The sequence below is a fragment of the Desmodus rotundus genome, chromosome 3 (genome assembly GCF_022682495.2).
Source record: "Desmodus rotundus isolate HL8 chromosome 3, HLdesRot8A.1, whole genome shotgun sequence".
Taxonomy (NCBI): Eukaryota; Metazoa; Chordata; class Mammalia; order Chiroptera; family Phyllostomidae; genus Desmodus; species Desmodus rotundus.
The window spans coordinates 44,067,704-44,091,732 of NC_071389.1; the positions used below are offsets into that span (position 1 = coordinate 44,067,704).

Below are 24,029 nucleotides of genomic sequence, written 5' to 3' on the forward strand. Positions count from 1 at the left end.
AAACGCGTGAGTGAACAACAGAATACCTGGGAGTAACGAAGGCTGCGAAGGAAGCAGTGCTGTGTGCAAAGAATGCTGGTGGGCCATGGTGAGGGGGCACTACTCCAGACTGAGGAAGGGCAGGCCTTTCGAGAGAAGTGACAGTTGAGCCTAGACCAGAATGGCCGGCCAGAAAGAGCCAATGACAGGGAGATCTGGTCTCTGACTTGATAAAAAGAACTTTTTCCTTAAGGCAGGAACACATTTGGCACGTTTGAGGCATAAGGGCACAGGTGTGAAGGGCTGGTGTGGAGCGAGGGGAACAGTATAGACTGGAAGAGGAAGGCAGGACCCCGAAAATGCAGGAGTGTGGAGTTTGTTCTAAGTGAAGTAGCTGACGAAATTGAAACAATTTACGTGATCTGACGTGGTGGCAGGGCGGAGATGGATTGGAGATTGGAGGGAGGCCCGAGTGTTACTGATTAGGTTATTGCAGCAGGCCAGGAAAGGAGGCGGGCTCAGCAGAGGGAGTGGAGAGACGTGGGTGGTCTGTGTTTAGGAGCTGGTGTAGAGGATCTGCTGACGGATTGGGTGTGTAGCAGGGTCAGGGTAGTGACCCCCGTTTTTTGCTCAAACAACCAGATTGGATGTGGCTATAGATAGATATCTAATATTCAGAATATAAACTTCTGGAAATGGATCTAAGTAATTTTTTACTTAAAACCCCAAATAACAAATGATTATAGTTTATTAAAGTGCATGTTTCATTTCTTTTTTTTTCTTTTAAAATTAAATTTGTTGGGGTAACATTGAGTAATAACATTATATAATTCTCAGGGGTAGAGATTATAGTTCAGCATTTGTGTACTCTATTGCATGGTCGCCACCCAAAGTCTAATTTCCTTCCGTCACCATATACTTGACCCCCTTTACCCAGGTCACCCTCCTCCCAGCCCCTGTCCCCTCTGGTGACTCCCATTCTGTTTGTTGTCTGTTATCTATGAGTTTGTTTTGTTAGTTTGTTACTTTTTGTTTTATGTTCCACATATCAGTGAAATCATACGTATATAAATGAAATGACTATAAAACATTTAATATATTTTGTTGAAATGCATGATTTAAAAACATTGAAATAGATTTGTTTTGCCAGTTTCAGATTTTGACCTTCTTGTCCTTCATGCTTTTTAATTTAAATTGTCAGAGTATAAGGGAGGATGAAGGTATAATTATCATGTCTGAAGAATTTAGTAGTTTTGTTATTCATTACAGTATCAATGAGTTTATTTTAGATGGTTCAATATAGTGTAATCAGTTTTTTCAAAAATATTTTGATTATATATTTGAATAAAATATTATGCATATTAACATTGTGTATATATTTTCCTTCTAGATAGAAGATACATTAAACTTTAAAGCTGTAGTTGAAGTTATTTTTACTCAGATTCATAATTAAATTGCTATCATATTTTATAAGTTGTTTTATCTCATTTTTCTCTTTTTTCCCATTTTTCTTAAAGGTTACCTGTGCACTATCATTCTTTTTATTTTCTTTCCACGTACATGAAAAGTCCATTCTCTTGGTATCATTGTAAGTAAAAATGTTTCTAGTGTTTTATTTATTTATTTATTATGTGTTTATAATATATAAATGAATTTATTACTTACATAAAATTACCTAAGTGTAAAACAACTACACAAATGTTACATAGTTGAATAAAATTATTTGTCAATTTTTTTTCAGAATGATCTTACAATTTTACTTCTTAATAGTTTAAGCTGAAAATATTTCATAGAATTATTACTGACATACTTATTTCTTCCTGTTTCTTCATATATTTTCTTTTTTAAAAGATTTTATTTATTTATTTTTAGGGAGAGGGGAAGGGATGGAGAAAGAGAGGGAGAGAAACATCAATGTGTGGTTGCCTCTCATGCGCCCTTTACTGACTCCCAACCCTGGCATGTGCCCTGACTGGGACTTGAACCTGCGACCCTTTGGCTGGCAGGCTGGCACTCAGTCCACTGAGCCACACCAGCCAGGGCCTGTCTCTTCATATATTTTCTATATACTAATAAAAAATATGTCTTCCAAAGAGGCTTTCCTCAGATTGGAGTGTTTGTCCTGTTTGCCTTTTTCATTTCCATATCTGTTCAACAGCCGCCTTCTCTCTCCGGTCGCCTCTTTAGTGGCTTTCATATGTTGCCTCCTGTTTGTTTTGTCAGAACTTTGGTTATACCCCATTTGCAATCTCTAACCAAACTACTTTGTTTTAGGAGCATTAAATTTTTTTTCTTGGTTTTTACAGAAATTGTGTGACAGTTAGGGATATATTATCCCAATATTCAAAGAGTATTCAGTATTTACCCAGAACACATTGGAATACTTGAATCCCAACCCACAGCCATTATATCCCTCACCGTATTTGCTGGGTTCCTTTAGAAGATAATGTACAGTGACCAATGACAAATGGAAGGTAGAGAGCTTCGGACTAAAACCTCAGTGCATAGCTTTACAGAAAGGTGGGCTGGCCTATGTGGAAGGCTGCTTTGCTCTGAACAAAACAGTCTCCTGTTATTGCAGTCTGGGAGGACAGCTTGATTTCATCTTTCCAAGTCTGAACCTGAGCTGCCACTGTTACATGAGGCTAGGCTGACTGTACGCAAATCCCTGGTGCCAGGGGATAGAACTGTGGAGAGGTGTTGCTTTCAAACATGTGTATTTTCCCTAGAATTTCTGGCCCATAGAAAGGCAACCTCTAATCTGACCATTCAGATTAGCTCTTAGGCCCCAATTACTAGATAATACTTGTAAGAGTTTTTTCAACTACTTAACAATACAAAATATTATTATCATTTCAATTACACATAAGAAAAAAGGTTAAATTAATCATTTATTCAAGCACACACAGTAAGTGGCAGAGATGAGACTAGGTCTTCTCGCCAGCCCCCTTCTTGAGCATCATTGCCACAGTTGAACCTAGAAGGTAAAGGGACTAGGGGTTGGTGGTAAAGTCACAGTTTGCACTTACGACCCTAAACAGCTGTTTGGTAAAGTCAGTGGCTCCATTTATTGGCGTTACACTTTCTGTTCCTACACTATTGCTCTTTTTGTGTAGCCTCTTCCTGTTTGTTTTTTGTTTATTCTACCATCATCACCTTATTCCCTTTATAGTTCTTTGCCTCTGTTGTCCTCTCTTCAGTGGCAGAGGATGATCCTCTGTTTCAACTTTAGTTTTTCTTAGCTGAGGACTGTGTAACATGGAGGGTCATAAAAAGCAGCTTGAAAACCACTTTACTGGGAACTCACTTCATGTGCACCAAGTATGATGAAATGCATGAAGCGGCTCTCTCTCTCTGTTTAGATCTGCTTATCTGATCTTTCTGTAAAGCCAGTGTTTGTCTGACAGAGAAAAAATATTCCGTTGGTGGACTGAATTCTGGAGGAGCACCTTTCCAGTTATCCTAAGTAGTGACACCTTCTCTGTGTTTAGACTCATTTAGCTTGGATTGATAGTTATAAAAAAAATGAATCAGTAGTCACATGAAGACCTTGCTGACTGTTTGTAGTTTTGTTTTTTAGCTGCCCTGAAAATAAGACATAAAAGTGTTTATATATTTTTTACAAGAGTTGAAATTATATTCTGTAAGATTAAAGTATTTTTTCTTTATTATTTTAGACCTGTCTGCTTAGTTTTAAGTGAAATTCCTTTTATGTCTACCTGGTTTTTACTTGTGTCAACATTTAGGTGAGTCAAACCAATGTCCATACAATATTTTCAGTATAGTTCTTATAAACTCATTTAAAACATTTTTACAAAGTGGTTATGGTTTCTATTTCCCTTACAGTATGCTCCCTCTTCTATTGAAGGATGACCTTCTAATGCCCACAGTTGTAACAATGATGGCATTTTTTATAGCTTGTGCAACTTCCTTTTCAATTTTTGAAAAGACTTCAGAAGAAGAACTACACCTGAAATCTTTTTCCATTTCTGTGAGGAAATATCTTCCATGTTTTACATTTCTTCCCAGAATTATACGACATTTGGTAAGTTGTTCAGTTTTTAAGGAATGGTACTTAGCTAATGTTGTTACCACATTGTCTTGATTACTGTAGCTTTGTATTATAGTTCGTGTTTTTTTTTTTTTAAAGATTTTATTATTTTCAGACGGGGGGAGGGAGGGAGAAAGAGGGGAGAAACATCAATGTGTAAGAGAAACATGTATGTGAGAGAAACAGATACATTGATGGGGGCGGCTGCCTCTCGCATGTGTCCCAACCAGGGACCAGGCCTGCAACCCAGGCATGTGCTCTGATCAGGAATCGAATTGGTGACTTTTTGCTTTGTGGGATGATGCCAGCTGAGCCACACCAGTCAGGGCTGCTATTTGATTCTTAACATCTTGCCTAATTGCCCTGGCTAGAATCTCTGGTACAACGTTGAATACAACAAACGACAAGAGTAGACATTTCTTCTTCCTGATTTTAGGGGGAAAGCATCCAGTCTTTCACCTTAACTATGTTAGCTGTGCGCTTTTTAATTGATGGCCTTTATTTGGTAAGGAAGTTCTTCTATTCCTAGTTTATTTGTTTAGTTATTTATTTATTAGCATAAAAAGCTATTGGATGTTGTCATGCTTTTTGTGTATTTAATAATATGGTCATGTGACTTTTCCCCTTTATTATGTGGTATGTTACATTGTTTTGTATGTGGAACTAACCTTGCATTCTTGGGATAAGTCCCCCTTGATCATGATGTACAATCGTTTTTATATGCCACTTGTTGGGGTTTGCCAGTATTTTGTAGACTTTTGCCTCTATATTCATAAAGGATATGGATGTGTAGTTTTCTTTTCCTGTGATGTTTTTTTCTGGTTTCGGTGTCAGGGTTGATACCAATACCTGCCAAATGGACTGACCTAGGCAGTGTTCCACTTCTACTTTTTGGAAGAGTTTATGAAGCACTTGTATTAATTCTTCATAAACATTTGATATAACTCACTAGTGAAGCCATCTGTGCCTGGGCCTGCCTTTGTGGGACTTCAAAAATGATTAATTCAATCTCTTGTTATAGGTCTATTTAGACTTTCTGTATTTCTTGAGACAGTTATAGTGGTGTTTCTAAAAATTTGTCCACTTCATCTGTTACCTAGTTTGTTGGCTTACAGTTGTTCATAATAGTCCTGTATCATTCGTTTTTATTTTCATGTCTGGTAAGGAGTGGTGACTGTTTTTCACTCTTGATTTTGGGAATTTGTATCTTCTCTTTTTTTCCCTTGGTCAGTCTAACTGGTTTGTTGGTTTCATTGATCTTTTTACAGAACCAACTACTGTTCACTGATTTTCTCTATTTTTTTTGGTATTTTTTTATTTAATAATTTTTAATTGTATTTACCATTTAGTCCTTGTATGCTCCCTCCCCCCATAATCACCACACTGTTGTCCGTGTCTATGAGTCCTTTTTCCTTTTTGCTCAACCCCTCCACCCCCATAGCTGTCATCCTGCTCTCTCTGAGTCTCTCTCTCTATTTTACTTGTTAGTTCAGTTCATTAGATTCCACGTATGAGTGAAATCATATGGTATTTCTCTTTCTCTGGTGTATTTATTTCATTGATTTTGGTTCTACTTTTATTATTTCTTTTGCTTGTTTTGGGTTTGGCTTACTCTTCATCTAGTTTTTTAAAGGTCAGGTGATTGATTTGAGGACATCTTCCATTTTTACATAGGAATTCAAATCCATAAATTCCCTTCGGTGCCATGTTTAAGTAGCATTCCATATATTTTGACAAACATGTTGTATTTAGTTAAAACTATAGTCCATTTTCATTGTGATTTATTCTTTGGCTCATAAATTGTTAAGGAATTTGTTGTTTCCAGCTCTGGCTGGCGTGGTCAGTGGATTGAGCGCCAGACTGCAAAGCAAAGGGTCGTTGGTTTGATTCCCAGTCAGGGCACACACCTGGGTTGCAGGTCTGGTCCCCAGTAGTGGGTACATGAGAGGCAACCACACAATGACATTTCTCTCCCTCTCTTCCCCTCTCTCTAAAAATAAATAAATAAAATCTTAAAAAAAATAGAAATTTATTTTTGCCAAATATTTGGGGATTGCCATATTTCTTCCTGTTTTTGTATTCTAATTTAATTTTGATGTGTTTGGAGAACATACTCTGTATTATTTCAGTATTTTTAAATGTATTGACTTTGCTTTATGTTAACTTCTCTTTAATTTTGGGAGGGTACTTTTGTTAGAAACAGGTTTGTCTTTTTTTTTTCGAGCAATTTGAATGTCATCCATCCCAGTGCCTTGCAGCTTCCAAGAAGTCAGCTGTTAATCTCATTGAAGATAGCTTTTGCGTGTTTTTAGTTTCAGATGCCGAATAGATAACTAAATGGAGATATTAAGGAGCATTTGGATATATGCATCTGGAATTTAGGGGAAAGGTCTAGACTGGAGACAGTAATCTGAGTCTTGGGCATATAATAATTAGACATGTCACTGAATGAGCTCACCAAAGGCGTGAGTATAGATTAACAAGACCAAGTCCTGAGCTGTGGGATAGGACAGTGCATAGAGATAGGGGACATAAGGAACGCGCAAAGCTGCTGAGAAGGGTTAACTAGTGAGATGGGGAGACACCAGGAATATGGTGTCATGGAAGCCAAGTGCTTCAAGGATATGGGAGTGTTGTGCTATTTCGGACGCTGCTGGGAGATCATATGAGGCAATAATAATTGACCACTGGATTTAGTACAGTGGAGGTTGTTGTGGGTCTTTGATCAGGGCGGTTTGATTAGAGTGGTTGGGGTGAAAGCCTAATTGGTGGGTTCACTAATGAATGGAAGAATTGGACGCACCAAGTTATAGCCAGTTCTTTTGGGAATCTTTGCTATAAATAGAAGCAGACAACGAGTATAATAGAGTGAGTTTATTTAAAAATGGGAGGAATTTTAGCATGTATTTTAATACTGATTCAAGTTCATAGTACCATATTTCAATCAGTCCCATATTTCTTGAGTTTAATTTGATGATTTCATTCAGAAATTTTCACTCCCCACAAGGCTGACTCAGGTATTTTTACTTTGAAGAATACTTGTAGCCTATTTATACCCATTTGCAAGGCTTTTTGGCTCCCATCCATCCCACTCTTCCCTCTGGAATGATCACTGCATTACTCTCTGCTCATAGTACAGCCATGAAAGCATCTTTTAGGGTTCTGTTTACATCTCACCTCCTTCATGAAAGTCACTACTATTCCTTACTGCTTGCTTTCCACATTCACTTAAGCAGCTTTTGTGTACTTATGTGCTATGGTAGGGATAAAATAAGAGCTGGCTGGTCCTTGTCTTAAAGGAGCTCATAGTATAGAGCTACACTATCCAATACAGTAGCCACTAAACACATATAGAAATTTGAACTTAGCAAAATTAAATACAATACAAATTTTAGCTCCCCATTTGCAGCAGGCACATTTCAAATGCTCAGTAGTCACACGTGGTTAGCACCTACCTGTTTGGGGTACGCAGACATTCCCATCGTTGCAGAAGTTCTATCGTACAGGGCACTGGTCTGGAGGAGAAACCTGACATAATTCTAGTGAATGCAGTCACTTTTACTCCTCATTTTTGCATTTAATAAAATGTGACCTTGTGATTTTATTTAACTAGTTCATGTATTCCCCTAATTAAATTGAAAACTCTCTGAGGCCAGAGGACATTTTCTTGCACATGCATCACCATGCTTACTACAGCACTAGCTCATTGAGAGCGTAGTGAGCATGAAATATAATTTTCCATTTGCCATGGATAACTTTTCCATAAATGGGTTCTTAGATTAGCTTAGAATTTTATATCCTGTAGGGACCTGGGGTCCTGGAGCATGCTGTGAATTTAACCCTGACTAGCAACATTACCTGTTCCAGAAAACTTTCTTCAGTGCCTAGGGGTATGAAGTACAAGACAGGTGTTCTCAGGCTTTTGCTATACATGGGAATCACTTAAATTTGAAAAAATCTGAGGCCTACCCCAGAAACTCTGATTTAACTGGTTTTGGGTGTGGTGTGGGCATTGAGATATTTAATCCCAGTTGATCTAACTTGCAGCCTAAGTTGAGGTCCACCATGAAGAGATGGTACCCCCCGAGCCTCCCCTTCAATTCTGCAGACTTACAGCCATAATCAGTGACTACGACATTTAACTTATGTCACTGAATAATACTTCTTTTTTCTCCTTACAGTTTCTTATGTCAGTAATCACAATGGTCCTTCTGACACTGATGACTGTAACGCTGGATCCTCCTCCGAAATACCCAGACTTATTTTCTGTATTGGTGTGCTTTGTGTCCTGCCTGAAATTCATGTTCTTCCTGGTGTACTTTAACATTGTAATCATGTGGAATTCCAAAAGTGGAAGAAATCAGAAGAAAGTCAACTAGCTATATCCCCAAATGTGAAAATGTTAACAGTGCTAAAAGGTTTTGTGAATTTTTTGCTACGTATAAATAAAATGATCATTTTGAGAATTATGTAATTATAGGGAGGAAAATTCACTAAGGAAGAATCCACCCCAGCCAACTTACAGGCCCACCTAAGCAGCTTTTCCATACGAATAGCTGGTCTCGGGTCATGCTTCACAACTTCCTAAATCCTCTCAACCCAGTAACATCTGGCCTCAGTGTGGCGCCAGGCCTGGCACCAGCAGCAGCCAGCCTAGATTCACAGCTTGGCTTTGCCCAGGAATCTCCAAGCCCTGCACAAGTAGCAGTCATCTCAGATTGTTTTACAGCTCAGGAAGGGTGGCCCCAGGCAAAACACATATGGTGGCTGACCTTGGCCTGCACCACCTGGAAAAACCCAGGGCCAGGGTACTCAGTGGACAGCTACAGACCACTTTGGAGCCCCTGCATAGCTGATTGTCCACATAGGGCAGAGGTAGATGGTAAGTGGTCATAGACAGTCCTTGTAGCTGACTGGCCTGGGTAAATCCCTCCCATTGACCTGCCAACAACAGCCAATGCTGTACTACAAGAGGTGGGTGTACTCAGCCCACACGAAGGGTGCACCTCGAATACCCAGCTTGGGTGATAGGGGAGGCTGTGCCACTGGACCCTACAGGACATTTGCTACATTAGGCCACACTACTAAGACATGGAGTCAAAGCAGCTCTACCTAATACATAGAAACAAACACGGGGGAGCTGCCAAAACAAGGATACAAACATAGCCCAAATGAAAGAATAGATCAAAATTCCAGAAAAAGAGCTAAATGAAATGGAGATAAGCAATCTTATCAGATGCAGAGTTCAAAACACTGGTTATACGGATGCTCAAGGAACTTAGTGAGGACCTTAACTGCATAGAAGAGATCCAGTTAGTAACGAAGGGTACTCTAATTGAAATAAGAACAATTTACAGGGAAACAACAGTAGAGTGGATGAAGCTGAGAATCAAATCAATGATTTGGAACATAAGGAACCAAAAAACAGCCAATCAGAACAATAAGAAGAAAAAAGAAGAAGAAGAAAAAAAAAGAGGATAAATAGCCTTTGGGACAACTTTAAGCAATCCAACATTCACTCCATAGGGGTGCCAGAAGGAGAAGAGAAACATCAAGAAACTGGAAATCTATTTGAAAAAATAATGAAAGAAAGCTTCCCTGATTTGGTGAAGAAAACAGACATGCAAGTCCAGAAAGCATGAAGAGCCCCAAGCAGGATAGATGCAGAGAGACCCACTTCAAGACACATCATAATTAACATGCCAAAGGTTAAAGATACAGCGGTGGGGGGAGGTGGTGTGGGAGAATGGGTGAGAAGTGAGGGGATTAAAAAGTACAAATAGGAAGTTACAGAATAGCCATGGGATGTAAAGCACAGTACAGGAAAGGGAGTACCAAAGAACTTACATGCATGACCCATGGACATGAACAAGGATGTGGGGATTGCTTCAGGGAGTGGGGGATGCTGGGTAGCGGTGGCAAAGGGGAAAAAGTCAGGACAACTGTAATAGCGTAATCAATAAAATATAATTTAAAAATATCTACAAATACACTGAGTTTAGTCGGAGAATTTAGCCCCTTCTTTTTAAAGCAAATGACTAAATTTCGATATTTAAATGTAGTTTTCTTTACATTTTATAGTAGAATGCAAGTAAGGGGTTTTCATTCTTTAGGATTTATATTTCTGGTATTAAATTTGTGATAATGTTTTACATTCCTAGAAGGCAATTTAAACTGCTTGAAGTTTGAACATGCCTTATTACGTGTGCAAATATGAATTTTTTTAACAAGGCTGAGGTTAAACTTTATTTATTTTCAAGATGGCTGATTTACTGTAATGCAATTAAACAGGGAATTTGCCTGAATTTAAATGTAAGTGGTTTGAGTAAAGTCTTGTTATGAGCACCAGGTTCTAAATTTCCAGGACTGTTTGAACTTAAATGCCCTTATGCAGGATTTCATCCTTCTGTTTTCGTTATAACGTGGTTCGAGGTTACCAGTGCCATAAGCACTGCCTCACCATGCTTCATGTTAACTTGGTCCTGTTAATACTCGCTCTGTATTAGCAGAAGCCCATCTTTACTCTAGTATTCAGTTAGTAAAAATAATTATATCCATGTTGTAGTTTCTCACGTAAGGATGTGTTTTCTTTAGTCTGTGATAAAAATAAAACAATCACTGTCCCATCAACATACATTTTAACAAATATATTTCTTTCATAAGACAGCCCTTAAAGCAAATTAAATAAATGGTGGTATATTTTAAAACAATGCAAGCCAAACACATACACATACAAAGAAAATCTCATTTTAGACATGGACAGCCACAGGCTGATGCAAGAAGATAAGTGTTTGATAAAGGAGTGGGTTTAGACAAAGCGAAAACTACAAGTATTTCTTTCTCAAAGTAAATGTGCGTAAAGACTCAAAGGGCGGGTCGGCAGAGAAAAGCAGCCTTGAATCACTGCCGAATCAGCAGGAGTATCACTGTCCATGGTCACTGTCTGTATTCAGTGTGCCCAAATGTCAGCATCTGGGCTGGCTGGTGTGGTCCTATTTATTTATTTTTTGTAACAGCATACTTGTGTTCAGCACAGGATGTTGATTTCAGTCAATGATGGTGAAGTTCTAACTTTGGAATACCTGGAATACAGAAATGTTGTTGTTTGAAAATAAAAATATAACCAGTAAAATAGAATGCACCCATATTCAAGGTATCTTATAGGTAAATTCTGTAATTTAATCTAATCTTACTGAGTTCCATTGTAGCTTTTAGGTAGAATCACAGCAGTGACCTGAAGTATGTCTGATACCAGCTAGAAATCAGTTTGAGTCCACTTTGAACTATGAGAAGTTAAGTTCCAAAATACCAAAAATGTTCAGTGATGAATTAAGATTACAGAAATAGGCAATTCTGTCAGATACACCCAGGATTATAGGGACGTTTTAACATAAAGATGTTTAGGTTTTATAAAAAATACTATTTCTCACTTTCTTCACTAATATACCTGTCAAAAATGAACCCTCCTAAGTTATTCTGAAGTTCTTTTTATACGGAAGGTCTGTTTCTGAGAAATGCAGTTTTCTGTGTTGCCAATAAGCTTAGGTTTGCTTCTTAAAATGAAGAGAATAGGGTGTATGTTCATGTTTCAAATATGAGGCACACAGAAGTCATTTTCTCTTGAGACCTTAGAGAGGGGAAAAAAAATCCCCGATGTAGCATTCTGTCCAAATGATAAACCACAACCAAGTGAGTGAAACATTTACAAAAGTCAGGGCAGCCAAAGGATCCTCTCTGTTCAACAGAAAGAGAGTAAGAGATGGATAGGATGTAACTAAATAACGGTTGGAGTAACACAGTAGTTTCAAGTCTCAATTGGTCTTTCTTCTGTATGTTCATTGGAAAATCAGGGCCAAGTGTATCCGTCCCCCACCCCCATATAAACATTAGTTTTGTGTGTGGATCTTTCTGCTTTGTCCTTCGTGTGGCCTCCAAGGGTGATAAAGCGAGAGTCATCTGATCTACAAGGAAGAGAACTGATTCTTAGCAGACCCAGCTGTTCTGAAAGGCAAAAGCTTAGGATATCAAGAGGTCAAACATACAGTAACTGACTTAATAGCATTAAGCACATACCTACATAACTTGGATTACGTGTGAAACCAATCTACTTCTTAACCCTTTATTTCCTTATTAATGTAGATTTCTTTGTATGTTTTGCCTTACATTCTCAGGTTTTCAATGCTAGAACACAAAGGAATTATCCTTTGTGGTATATTTTAGGTAATATCCTATCATATCAAAGTGTTCTGAATATTCAGCAGATTATCTCAAAAATTGTGTTTAAATAGTACCAATAAAATCATTAGGGAAGGCGATTAGGTTTAATAGTTAATTGGGCTATCATTTAGTATCTGTCATTTAAATTAATAGTTTTTGAAAAACTCATTCATTTTAAGGGGTGAATCTTAAATTTCTCTAAATGGAAATTGTTATTTTCAATCTTAACTCATTAAATTTTGTTTCAGATTTTTCAAATATTTTTATTTTTGATACACTGAATTAAATGACATGGTAATATCTTACACAAATATCTTATCTTGTGTAAGATACTACCAGGGAGTAACATGTAGCCCCCAGAGAAAAACTGTGTTCCCAAGTTGTAGCACACTCTCTGGTTCCCTCTCCCCCTTTACTCAGTGGCAGCACAAACACGGTGATACAAACCACCACCATAGAGAAACAGAAGTCTAAACTAATGCTCAAAATTATTTGGAGGGGCTCATATACTGGCCCGTAAGAAAATTCTCTTCTTTAAATTTAGTAGTCTGTGTAGTTCAGCTTAAAAACAACTTCATATTTCAATGTCTATTAAAAAATGCATTCTGATATTTTATAAAAGGTGTAAGAATTTAAAAACTTTGAAAATATTTATTCTCTACAATAGAAATAACGAGTGTAATAAAACTAATTCCTGAGATAGGACCTACACAATAAACTTGTAGATAAATTTTTAAAGTTTTAAAAAGAATCTTATTAATACACATTTGGGGACAGAAAAACTGGTCCCTAATCCCACTCACCATTAGATTTAATGAGTTTTAAAATACACAGCTTTACCAAAGGTGTCATTTTCATAAATGCTTTATTAAGTTTATCCACAAATGCTAAAAGTATACAGAAGCATACATGATAAAGAATAGAAGGCAAAAATCCTTGTCTGCATGTTAGCTTACTCATTAAAGGGTCAAGAAGAAATGTATTATTTACATTGAGATTATCTACTGGTGTGTGTAGAAAGTTTAAATTAGCTGCAAGAAATTTTATCTAGACATGCACCTGCCTAGTGCTATGATCTGGTATTTAGTGGGCAGATTAATTACAAACATTTCTGTTCCTTTAAATATGATCAGGCAGATGCAGAAGTTGGTGTTCATAGTGAGTGCATTTCTTCTGAATGCCTATAAGATATAAAAGATGAATGTTATTAAATCAAGAATTAGTTTCCAAATTAGTATGCATGTCATACATGACATAAGAAATGATTTAAACACCTATGTACCATGTAATTTCATACTTAGTTTAGGTAATAGTGATCTCTCAATTGCTTCTTTTAATCTCCTAAGCAAGATTTACCTTCAGAAGCAATCATCAATATGGCTACTCTGACCAGCACTCTTCACTTTGCGTGAATGTGGATTTTGACATACTTGTGAGTGTTCTAAAACTTCAACATGGCCTACTGAAAACACCAAAATCTACATGCCTTTTGTCTGTAAGCCTTAAGGGCCTTTCAGCAGGTGCTCCCTCCAACAGCTGCCCCCTCTCCCCCCAAGAAAGACAGTATTTACTGACATTTCCATTCAGAGTGTGTCCCTCTGGGGACTCCTAGTGGTGGTAGAAGTTCTCGTCTATTTGACCTTAGGTACCTTGTGTGAAAGGAAGCTTTTAAAGAAACAGTCATTGGCAACTGACAGCATATGTTTCCGTAGGGCACGTGGACCATTCACTCCTGAAATACCACCTCCTTGATTATATTGTTAGCTATGAAGAAGTTGCTATTTTTGAGTCTACATATATTCTTGTCCCACAATAAGATAGGTTGCCAATTAGACAATCAACTTTTGCAAACTCTTGTTAGAGTCTGGTCTCAATTCCAATAGAAGAGCTAAGCAGCTCTACTGTTCACTTAATATCCTTATAAGTTGTTGATACACACGTATCAGAACTAATGATAATACTACAGAGGAAAAGAAGGCTGACTTATTAAATAGTTACTATGGGGGAGCCACTGATTATTTTGTACAATCTCATAGGTAAATGTTATCAGTCCCATTTTATAATTAAGGTTTAGGGGAACCAGTTACCTTGTTTAAGGCTGCAAAGCTAAGTAATAGTACCAGACATTTAACCCAACCCTGTTCTCTATTACAATGTCAGGCCCTTTAAAAATGTCTCATCAATCATGTAGAATTGTGGTGGGAAAGACTGTGAGGCCAAATTCAGGATCCAGCAAAAATAAATACTCTGATCAATGTGAGGTATGTGACAGGGAGTAGCAGTATGTTTGTTTTCTCTGGCTGCCACACTATTTTTACACAAATGAAAAGCAATTATTTTTTAAATTAAAAAAAAAAGATTTTATTTTTAGAGAGAAAGGAAGGGAGGGAGAAAGAGAGGGAGAGAAACATTGACGTGGGTTGCCTCCTAAACACCCACCCTAGCTGGGCACCTGGCCCACAGCCCAACACAGATGCGAACCAGAGCCCTCTCGGTTTGCAGACCAATGCTCAGCCCACTGGGCTATACCAGCCAGGTCATGAAAAGCAATGTAGACACAGTGACGCAGTTTATAAGCAGTATTTTGACAGGACTTATTGTTCATAATAGTTCTTGTTTCTAAAACATACTGTATTTCTCTGACTATAAGATGCACTCCCCCCCCCAATTTGGGAGGAAAATGGGGGTGCATCTTATAGTCCGAATGTGGCTTACCTGGCTTGCTTGGGTGGGGGCGGGGGCATCGGCAGTGAAGGTTTTTGGGTTTTTTTTTCCCCTATTTTCCTCCTCTAAAACCTAGATGTCTTATGGTCTGGTGCATCTTATAGTCCGAAAAATATGGTATTTTGGATTGCTCCTTCCCTAATAATCTTCACTGGCCCACTTCTGCCTAATGAATGAAGTGTGTACTCAGGAGCCTGGTGATCACAACTGTCAATGGTGGCTGGAATGCACTGATCAATCATTCTGCTTTTCTGCCTTTTCTGTTCACGTTTTTCTCTGCTTAGTATGTTTACACAGCCCATAAAAGTTGCTCACTTTTCAAATTCCAAATTCCTGGTAAAGTGCAAAGTTTCCATTACTAGGGTCTGGATGGTTCTCTGTCAGACAATGTAGAGTGGAATAACTGGAACTGGCTTTAAAATTATGAACCCTTAAATAGCGACCTAATCACCCCATCCTGAGGTGATCTGTGTCTGTGTATTCCTATACTACTGCTTACTCTTCATTTGCCACTGAGAGAGGGATGTTTACACTTCTCAGTCTGAAGAGGAAGGGACTTCTGTTAACCCTTTTGCTCTCTACACCCCATGGAAGAGTGACACATTGGACTGGTCAAAGACCAGAATGTTGGCCCACACTTTACTACTAACACGACACTTCACTACTCTTACACAACCGTCTTCCCCACTAGGTAGTTTCCCTTTCACTATCTGCTCTCAAGTCCAATGGGCCTTTTGCTTCCTAATCTCAGGCTGTAAGGAGACCGGTCTGCTCAAGCTCCCATCTGCAACAGAACATGTGAGGCAGGTCTGTGGTCTTGCTGCTGGAGAAGCACATGGACATGGGGTTTATTTCAAAAATACAGCTTTCTCCTCAGCTTCAGGAGAGCACGCAGGGCTCAAGATTCAGAGTCAGTGTGGGAGAATGGGGCTCCCACACACTGCCTAAAGCACAGCCCACATTGGTGGCCCCAAGCTTCTACCAGAGCCTGCCAGACTCCACTAATCGATTTCTCCACTAATCAAGTCAGCATTTTCATCCTCTTTGGACTCAATCCTTCTTTGAATTTTCTGTTGCCCAAAACCCTGAAAAGAAGAAGGGTCTGAACTTGTATCACTATCATAGCTTGCCTTATATTACTATTTCATGTACATAATATAAATCTTGTTTCCTTAGCTTGAGTACTAGGTTTCAAAAGGTTGGCATTATGCACAGTGCTGTGTTTATACTTTTGTTAACTAAATGATTTACCCACATCACTTCTAGATAAAAAGCACCCCACTCTCTCCTACAATATCTCATTAGCCAAAATCATGCCTTTTTCCCCCACACCTTTTTGCTGGTCTTGGTACAGTCTGTGGATTCTGGGTTGCTGGCTTCCTTACTGACAGTCTCTCTTATTATAACATTATTTTATAGAAGCTCCACTTTTTAAAGGCTCTGGGAGTAATCGTACGAGGTGGCTCCCCTGACGGAAGGCAGGAGCTGATGTGCAGACAGAGAAGTTGGCCACTGTGGTAGCAGCACGACAACCGAGAGAGGTTTCCAGGACAAAATCAGGGAGTTTAATACCTTCCCGTAGTCACGCCAGTTGGGCAGCTATGCCAAATGCACAAGAGAGCAACGAGGGGACGAGGGAGAGAGTAAAGTGAGGAAGCCTAGCAGTGTAAGGGCAGTTACAAGTAGGTTTTGAATGATGGGCAAAATTTTGACAATGCTGGGAGAAACGGTGTGTCAAGAAGAGGGACAAGAACAACAGGAAAGAAATGAGAAATGCACTTTCTGAGGAATGTGTCTGGAGAATGGCAAGTAATATGGAGTGACTGAGGCACAAACTGGACAACCTGGAAAGGCAAATTGTTGTCAGATCAGGGAGAGTTCTGCATGTCAATATAAATTTGGGTTTTTCTGTGAATATGGTGGAGGGGCACCTTCTAAAGCATAATTTGTCCAGTAGCAGGTCAGGCTGTAGAGGAAAGGGACCAAACGGCAGAGAGGCAGATGACAGTGGGGATGAGGGTAATCTGGACGAGAGGTAATGAAAAAATAAACTAGTGCAGTGGGAATGGAAAAGAGAAGTAAACATTTTTGGTAGTAATATGACATTGCAGGAATTTGGATGCAAGGATAAAAAAAGACAAGAATTTTGAAGTTTTGAGCTTTAACATTAGATGAATATAAACCCTAGAAAGGTAGAATAAAGAACAATTGGGGGAGGATGATGAATCGGCATACTTGGGGACAATGCGTAGCAGCTGAGATGTGGGTTTCCATCAGAAGGATCACAGATAGATTTAGAAATAATATACATTAAGGTAAGAACTAAAGTCAAGGGAATGGAGAAAGTACCCAAAGTGAGAAGAAAACATTGTCAAAAAAACCCAGGGAGCTACATCAAAGCTAAGTCAAGTTTCATTTCACTCTTAGTTCTCTCTGTTGCTTCCCATTAAAAGGGAAATTGGCTGGTAGGTCAACCTTAATTCTTCCAAATTTTTTGAAAGTACCCTGTTGGATTTCCACAGATCAGAAATTTAATAAAACGTTCAACCCAATAACAAATATGTGTATGTATATATATACATATTATATCCTTATTATTTAATAGGATCTAAAACCTTTGACCAGCAGTAAAACCTGACACTCACAGATTACCACTGTATCAGGGGTGAAAGCACAGTCTGGTGCCAGCTATTCAGGTTACTGTCCTGGCTGTCTCTTAGTCGATTCTGGAACAAGGTACTCGACCTCTTTGTTCTTCCATTTCCTTACCTATAAAGACAGTAACTGTATCTACTTCATGTAAGTAGTTGTGAAGGTTCACTGGGATATGTATGAAGTGCCAGGGACAGTGAAAGTGCTCAATAAATGTTAGCTATTATTATAAGCTATTATTTGTTGTGTACAACAGAATGAACATTCTAATGAATGAAAGTGACACAATTTTCTATGTAAGATGCTTTGCAAATCTAGTTTGTTATGAAACTTGTATTAATCACTTGAGATACCATTTCCAAAGAAATTTATTTTCAGGGTAGAATAGAATTTTTTCATTTTGCATTATTTCTAGGAGATAGTAGGCAATGTCTGGTTGGCCTCTAGGAAAATTAATACTGATGCCACTAAGAATGGGATAATAATGATAATTCTTAATGTGAACCTTCAATTACAGGTATTGTAAACACTAATATCACATCATGAATCATACTGCTTCTAGGTAACTATTATAATAAGCTATTTATAAAAATATATTTTACTTGTCTTGATGAATCCACAGGAACTGTTTTGAAGAAAGGGTACAACTTTTTAATATGTAATTATTTAATCAACTTAGCACATTTATAAATTCAGACTTGTTATATCTTGTTTTGTCAGATGTGCCCTATAGAAACTATCACCTACTTGTCAGTATCCAGTAAGCTGTTAACTCTAAAGGTGCTTAATTGAGGGTCCTCTTTATACTCATAAACTTGCCCACTCTGATTTTCAAAGCTAGCCTATCAGACCAACAGTGTCCTTTCCTAACCAGTCTCTCACCTGCAGGGCCTTGTCAGGCTTCCCTCCTACTGTTTATAAGAACGGATTAAATATAATTTCAACTATAGCTTCAAAGTGCACTGTTTTCTCTGTAGACAGACACCACCAAATTTGATAGTGTAAATAAAATGTTTCCACCAGAATAAAGCAGTGAAATTTAACAAGGCTATATTTACGTAGAAAGGTGAGACAGTACCTCAATTTAAAATGGCTTTAAGGAATTCATAGCTGTCAAGATGCTGTAACTCTATATGAAAGAAAAAAGAGTATTTTAGGAAACAGTTCAACATATTTGTCACAGTATATGTTGCAGGATAAATGCTGAATGAAAATGAAATTAAAAAACCCAAACATAAAGTTTTATTTTACAGTATAAATAGCAGCTTTGAGGCTATGAATTCTTGTTTCAACAGCCTACTGATTTGCCTGACTCTTTTCCAGAATGTACATTTAAAAATTTAGAATTAAAACCGCCAGGAAACTTATTAAAACGGAAGCTCAGGCGTTTATTATAATTTCTTGTCTTTTGCGCTAGAGTCTATAATCCTGAGGGCAGGAGCGCGTCTGTCTTATTCACTGGTGTATCCCAATGCTAGGACAGTGGGCTGGCTCACAGCACGTATTCAGTAAATATTAAGTGAATGAGCCATGTAAGGAGATAGCAATTTGTAACTTTGAAGATATTTAGGTAATTCCTTTAAAAATTCTTATAGCAGTCATTTGTTTTTCTTCATTCACTGACTATGGACTGTGGACCTTCTATCCAGGTTCTACAGGAGGCTCTGGGGCTACAATATAGAGATACAGAGACAGGACTTTGGTCTGCCAAGGAGGAGCCCAGAAAGCGCCTATACCCAGACAACTACAGTACACGACACTACAACGTGATACTACAACGTGATACGTTTATAAACGTCCAGGCACGTGTTGTAGAAGCCTAGAAGATGAAGCAATTTAGCTTCACCTAGGCGAGCTGGGAAGAGTTTCACAGAGGGTGGAACAGCTGAGACTGACCTTAAAGGACAAGAAGTCCACTAGACAGGGAGGAAAGCAATCCCTGTAGAGAGGGACGCAGTAGAGAGGCCTGGAGTCCCAAAAGAGAGTGAGTCTAGCATCTGGTATGAATAGTAAGAATGAAAATGACTGCTTTCCTCCTACGTGAGGTCTGAGCTAAAGGAAAAATCACCTTACATTTACTTACCACACAAGTCCTGCTTTAAACTATATAATTAGCTACATAACACTATAAGTATCTACTTTGTTATTATGTGTATGTGTTTAAAATATATAAACCACTTAGAGAATTTAACTCACTCCTTTTTTGAGGAGCTTTTCTGACTATTCTAAGAGTTAAAATGAAAAAGAAAAAGTTCACCTGTAAGGTGACAGGAAACCAATTTCTACTAAATGTGCCAGAATAATTTTTCTCTACCTCAAGAACAGTTAGTCTTCAGTCTGTTCATTACTGTCTTTTTATAGTATTTTTATTTAATAAAACCTATTAAGACTACCATACAAATCTCTTTACTTATGCTTTTATCTTTTAGCTGATCAATTTTTATATTGCTGACATCCCTTCTTCACCATTTGCTCATTTAAAAATTCATAGTATGTGAGATATGTCTCTGGAGAAAATGTCTATAAAATTTGTTACAGCTGGCAAATGTGTGTGAGTCAGTGATAGCACATGACTAAATGCTTCACAGAAAATAAAATTTGTTTCTGTAGTAAGCAGAACTGTTTAAATGTTATTTATTTTTATGTTTCAAAGAAAATATATTGTGAAGTGCTGCATTGATTTAATACGCAACAATGTCTGTGTACACGCTGTAGAAAGAAAATTTATGAAACCTTTGCACAACTCCTTTAATTGAATTTTCCAAATCTCTCACCACACACAAATAATCAATATCTTCTGCAGAGAAAACCGGTCAGAATTATTACAGTCTTTCGTTTCAATTTTGTTGTCATCAGCACATACAGAGCACCTGGATATTTGTAACGTCTGATAGCAAGTGATTTATACCTCCTAAACACACAATTGCCATTAAATGAGTTCAAATCTGTGGTTTAAATGTTTTTTACTGATTACTTAAAAGATAAAAATTATCACACTCCTGGTAAAGTATAAAAAAATTTAAATCATAAAAAATATTCCTTAAAAGGCTTTGAAAAGAAGTAAAGCAGTTTTTCCGTAAGTCCTAGAAACAGTCAAAATGTATCCCCCAAACAGTGATGGACAATGTAAAGGAACATTAATATTATTAGCAGAAAGGTACGACCCGTGTACAGCGTACACGACAGTGAACCTTTATAAGGAGCGGAGGACTACAATTGTACGTTAATGTATATTTGTGTGACCAAAACTGTTATCTCCATTTTTTTATCTTCAGATAAACTTAGAAATGTTAAAGCATAAGGGGGAATTTCTATTGTTTTACCTAAAACTCTTAAGGTTTAAACTTCAAGCCTCAGTACTTTTAAAACTGAAGTATTTGTTTGAAAAAAGATATTGTTTAATGTAAACATGTAATAGAAAAAACTAACAGGGTAGTAGTCTTCTAGCAGTAAAATTATTTAGCTGATCTGATGAATACTTTTTCAAGACTGAGTGGGGGAAAGAACAACATATTTTTAAGTTGAAAAATACTTCAGTGGGTGGTTAGAATGAAAAGGCAGTATCAAACTATTTCATCGTCTTAGAGCAGGAGGAGTTAAAAATTTGTTCTGGAGTCCAACAATTTGAAAACTTTAAAATCCTATAACCAAGATGAATTTTGCAATGTAAGAAGAGAGTATGTTAGCTGAAGAAAATAGAAACATTATGGTCTGTGCTTTCCTTTTTAAGGCTAGACATAGAAATTCTGTTGTATTACAAAGAGCTGAAACAATCAACTTTTTTGAACAATGTAAAGTTCAGATGGTTAACATTTCATTTAAAATATGCATACTACAACCTACACAATTATTCTCAAAAATGATAAAATATGTTTTGGACTGAAGCTAAGTGTCTAGATTTCATATCTTGGCAACTGCTCTACAATTTGCTTACATTCTTTTCAAAAATATTTTGTTTACTGGAAGTACTAGTCAGAGACAGACAATGATGGTATTTTCTAATATCTCCAGAAAAAAGGAAAATACTAAGTACTATATAATGCCACCTATTGACTTAGGAATATTTGTAGCAAGTTGTTTTAGGCTGAGGTTGATTATATAAAGTAAATAAATTTCATGCCTTACCATGTGATGATAATGTGACATTCCATCTCTATCAACCCATTGAATGGTCATATGTTTTAAATGTTCAGCATAACAAATTAAAAATAATTATGAAAATTCACATTCAAATATAACAAAAAGAACCTTTCATTTCATTACTTTGCTAACAGTCATAAAGACAATATTATTAAGGAAAGCGAAATTAGGCTTACTTCCTAAGTAACTTAAAAAAGAAATAAACCTTCCTTTGTTTAAGAAATGTGGAGTTAGCAGAGAATAACCTCTTTTATTTATATACTCTATCAAGGCATTCCCTGATTTGCAACGTCCAGTTCTTCTGAAAACTATAAAAAGCTCAGCGCACCTTTTAATTTTTTTTGAATAAGTTATATAAAACTGTAAGAATTTGTGTCAGATGGCTATTTATTTAAAACACTAGAGTGTTATTTTTACAGTATACTCCTCTGGCCTGTACTAAAGACTGCAAATGATGCTAAACAAGCTAACACTGAAATTTAAAAAAATATACAAAAAGGGACCAATCTGAAGGGGCAACTATAAGCATAAGTGTTGAAATTCTCTGGTATTGTCTACTTGGACATTCTTTGATAGTGAAACAAATTATTTACTTTCATTTCATAATTACCTAATAAAAGAAATCCAATACATATTATATAGTTCTATATTACATAATTCCTAACTACATAATTTCTAATATTAAGAAGATTCCCAAGGCACTTTTACATTTAGACAGCTCTGGGTACTAGCATACTAAAAGAAAAGAGTAAAGTAGAAATTTCTATAAAAAGGCCAGATCCCCAGGTAAGAAACATATAAAGCAAACTAGTTTGAGATGATAAAAACTAACAAAGTCCTCTTAAAATGAATGTATGACTTAGGAGGGGATTAAAGTTACTAACTTAGCAAAAATTTACATAAATATGTGCATGTGCTGACGTTCATTGTCTCTAACCAAAAAATAAAGCAAAACAAAAATGCCACCAAAATAAAAAAAATTACACATAATATTAAGGAGTAGAGAAAGAGGGAAGCGCACCCAGTAAAAATATATAACTCAAACTCAAATTACAAAGAAAATAAGCTTCAATCTATTTTTCAGGTATTACTTCAAGATAGTTAAAAACCTAATGAAAGTTTGAATACCTCAAGATATATAAAAAGATAATGTAGCTCTTGCCAAGAAACGGAAATGGAAAATGATATATATTCTAGGATATATAAATATATATTGATATATAACATATATTATGTATATATTAACTCAGTTTTCATTTAAACCACAACAAATAATCAATGCTTATTAGGAATTTGAAACATGATTTAGTGATACAATCCTCTCTATGCATGAAGAAATACTCAGTCCTTAGGGAAAACCTGGTAATGGGCAAATCAGTTTTAATGCCTAAGATATTAAAAAATAGATTTAAGACTGATCATGCATAAACACACAAGGAATCAGTATATACTGGAAAACTGAAAGATGAGAACTATTTCAACACATGGAAATAACTTTAATGTTTTAATAAATGTTTAGGGAAGGAAACAATACTTTTAGAAAAATTTTCCTCATTAATTTTTAGCAGTGATAATTCAGTTACTTGTTCTACAATTTTACCTACCTCATTTCTCAAAACTGTTGGGAAAAGCTAACTATGTAAAGCCTAATTCTAATTAGCTCTAGGGAATTACAGATTTAAAAGAAAACCACACAATTGGCGTAGAATACATAGACTCGAGATTTCTTCCAACTGGGAAATAATAAACATTCCAACTTCCCATTAAGATCCTCTAAAGCTTGTCATATTTGGAGAGTTGAAACCAATGAAGCCCATATATCAAGTTATACAGCATGGGAGAGAAGAAATCTCAAGGCTTCTTAAATTCTTGGGGTTACAACAGAAGTTAGCTGCTTTGCTGAATGGCTCAGGAAGCCTGCCCAGCTCCCTTCCCACATGAGTTTTAGAGGAGACGAGCCATAGCTGCTAGCCTGCCATGACTTAGTTAGCTTTTGGAGCTGACCTGCAGGGAATCCCAGCACTTTCCACTGCAAATTCTTCGCCAGCTGTTAAAGATCCTAAATACAGTCTAATGTGATACACTGGTTGAACCAGTTTCAGTTATGTCTCGTCAGAATCTGAAAGCTGGGATGACTGGGTGATTTGATTTACTTCAGGAAGAAGCAACATGATATAATGAAAAGATTATACTTTTTGAGGTCAGAATGGTCTTTAGCTGGAATTCCTTCTCTGGCACTAAAATAGCAGTATCTTTGGGCAAGTTT

General features: G+C 37.1%; 2 protein-coding genes across 6 annotated transcripts in view; one reads left to right on the forward strand and one right to left on the reverse strand.

Annotated features, from left to right (window-relative positions):
- The window catches only part of ALG6 (ALG6 alpha-1,3-glucosyltransferase), a 37,181-nt gene extending 26,840 nt beyond the window's left edge, over nt 1–10,341 (forward strand). For both annotated transcript variants that reach the window (XM_024565569.3, XM_024565568.3), the window contains 4 exons: nt 1,497–1,567; nt 3,657–3,725; nt 3,826–4,024; nt 8,212–10,341. In XM_024565569.3, coding sequence (XP_024421337.2) covers nt 1,497–1,567; nt 3,657–3,725; nt 3,826–4,024; nt 8,212–8,409 — 537 coding nt within the window. In that variant the 3' untranslated portion in view covers nt 8,410–10,341. The remainder of the gene's footprint in view (nt 1–1,496; nt 1,568–3,656; nt 3,726–3,825; nt 4,025–8,211) is intronic.
- Nucleotides 10,342–10,662: 321 nt separating this feature from the next.
- The window catches only part of ITGB3BP (integrin subunit beta 3 binding protein), a 57,875-nt gene continuing 44,508 nt past the window's right edge, over nt 10,663–24,029 (reverse strand). The window contains exons 8-9 of one of the 4 annotated variants that reach the window (XM_045199451.3): nt 18,682–18,752; nt 10,663–11,112 (exon numbers count right to left, since the gene is read on the reverse strand). In XM_045199451.3, the coding sequence (XP_045055386.1) occupies nt 18,703–18,752 (50 nt within the window). In that variant the 3' untranslated portion in view covers nt 10,663–11,112; nt 18,682–18,702. Of the gene's footprint in view, nt 11,113–13,095; nt 13,429–18,681; nt 18,753–24,029 lie in introns of those variants that run through there. The other 3 variants (XM_045199450.3, XM_024565429.4, XM_024565428.4) reach the window with 3 other exon arrangements.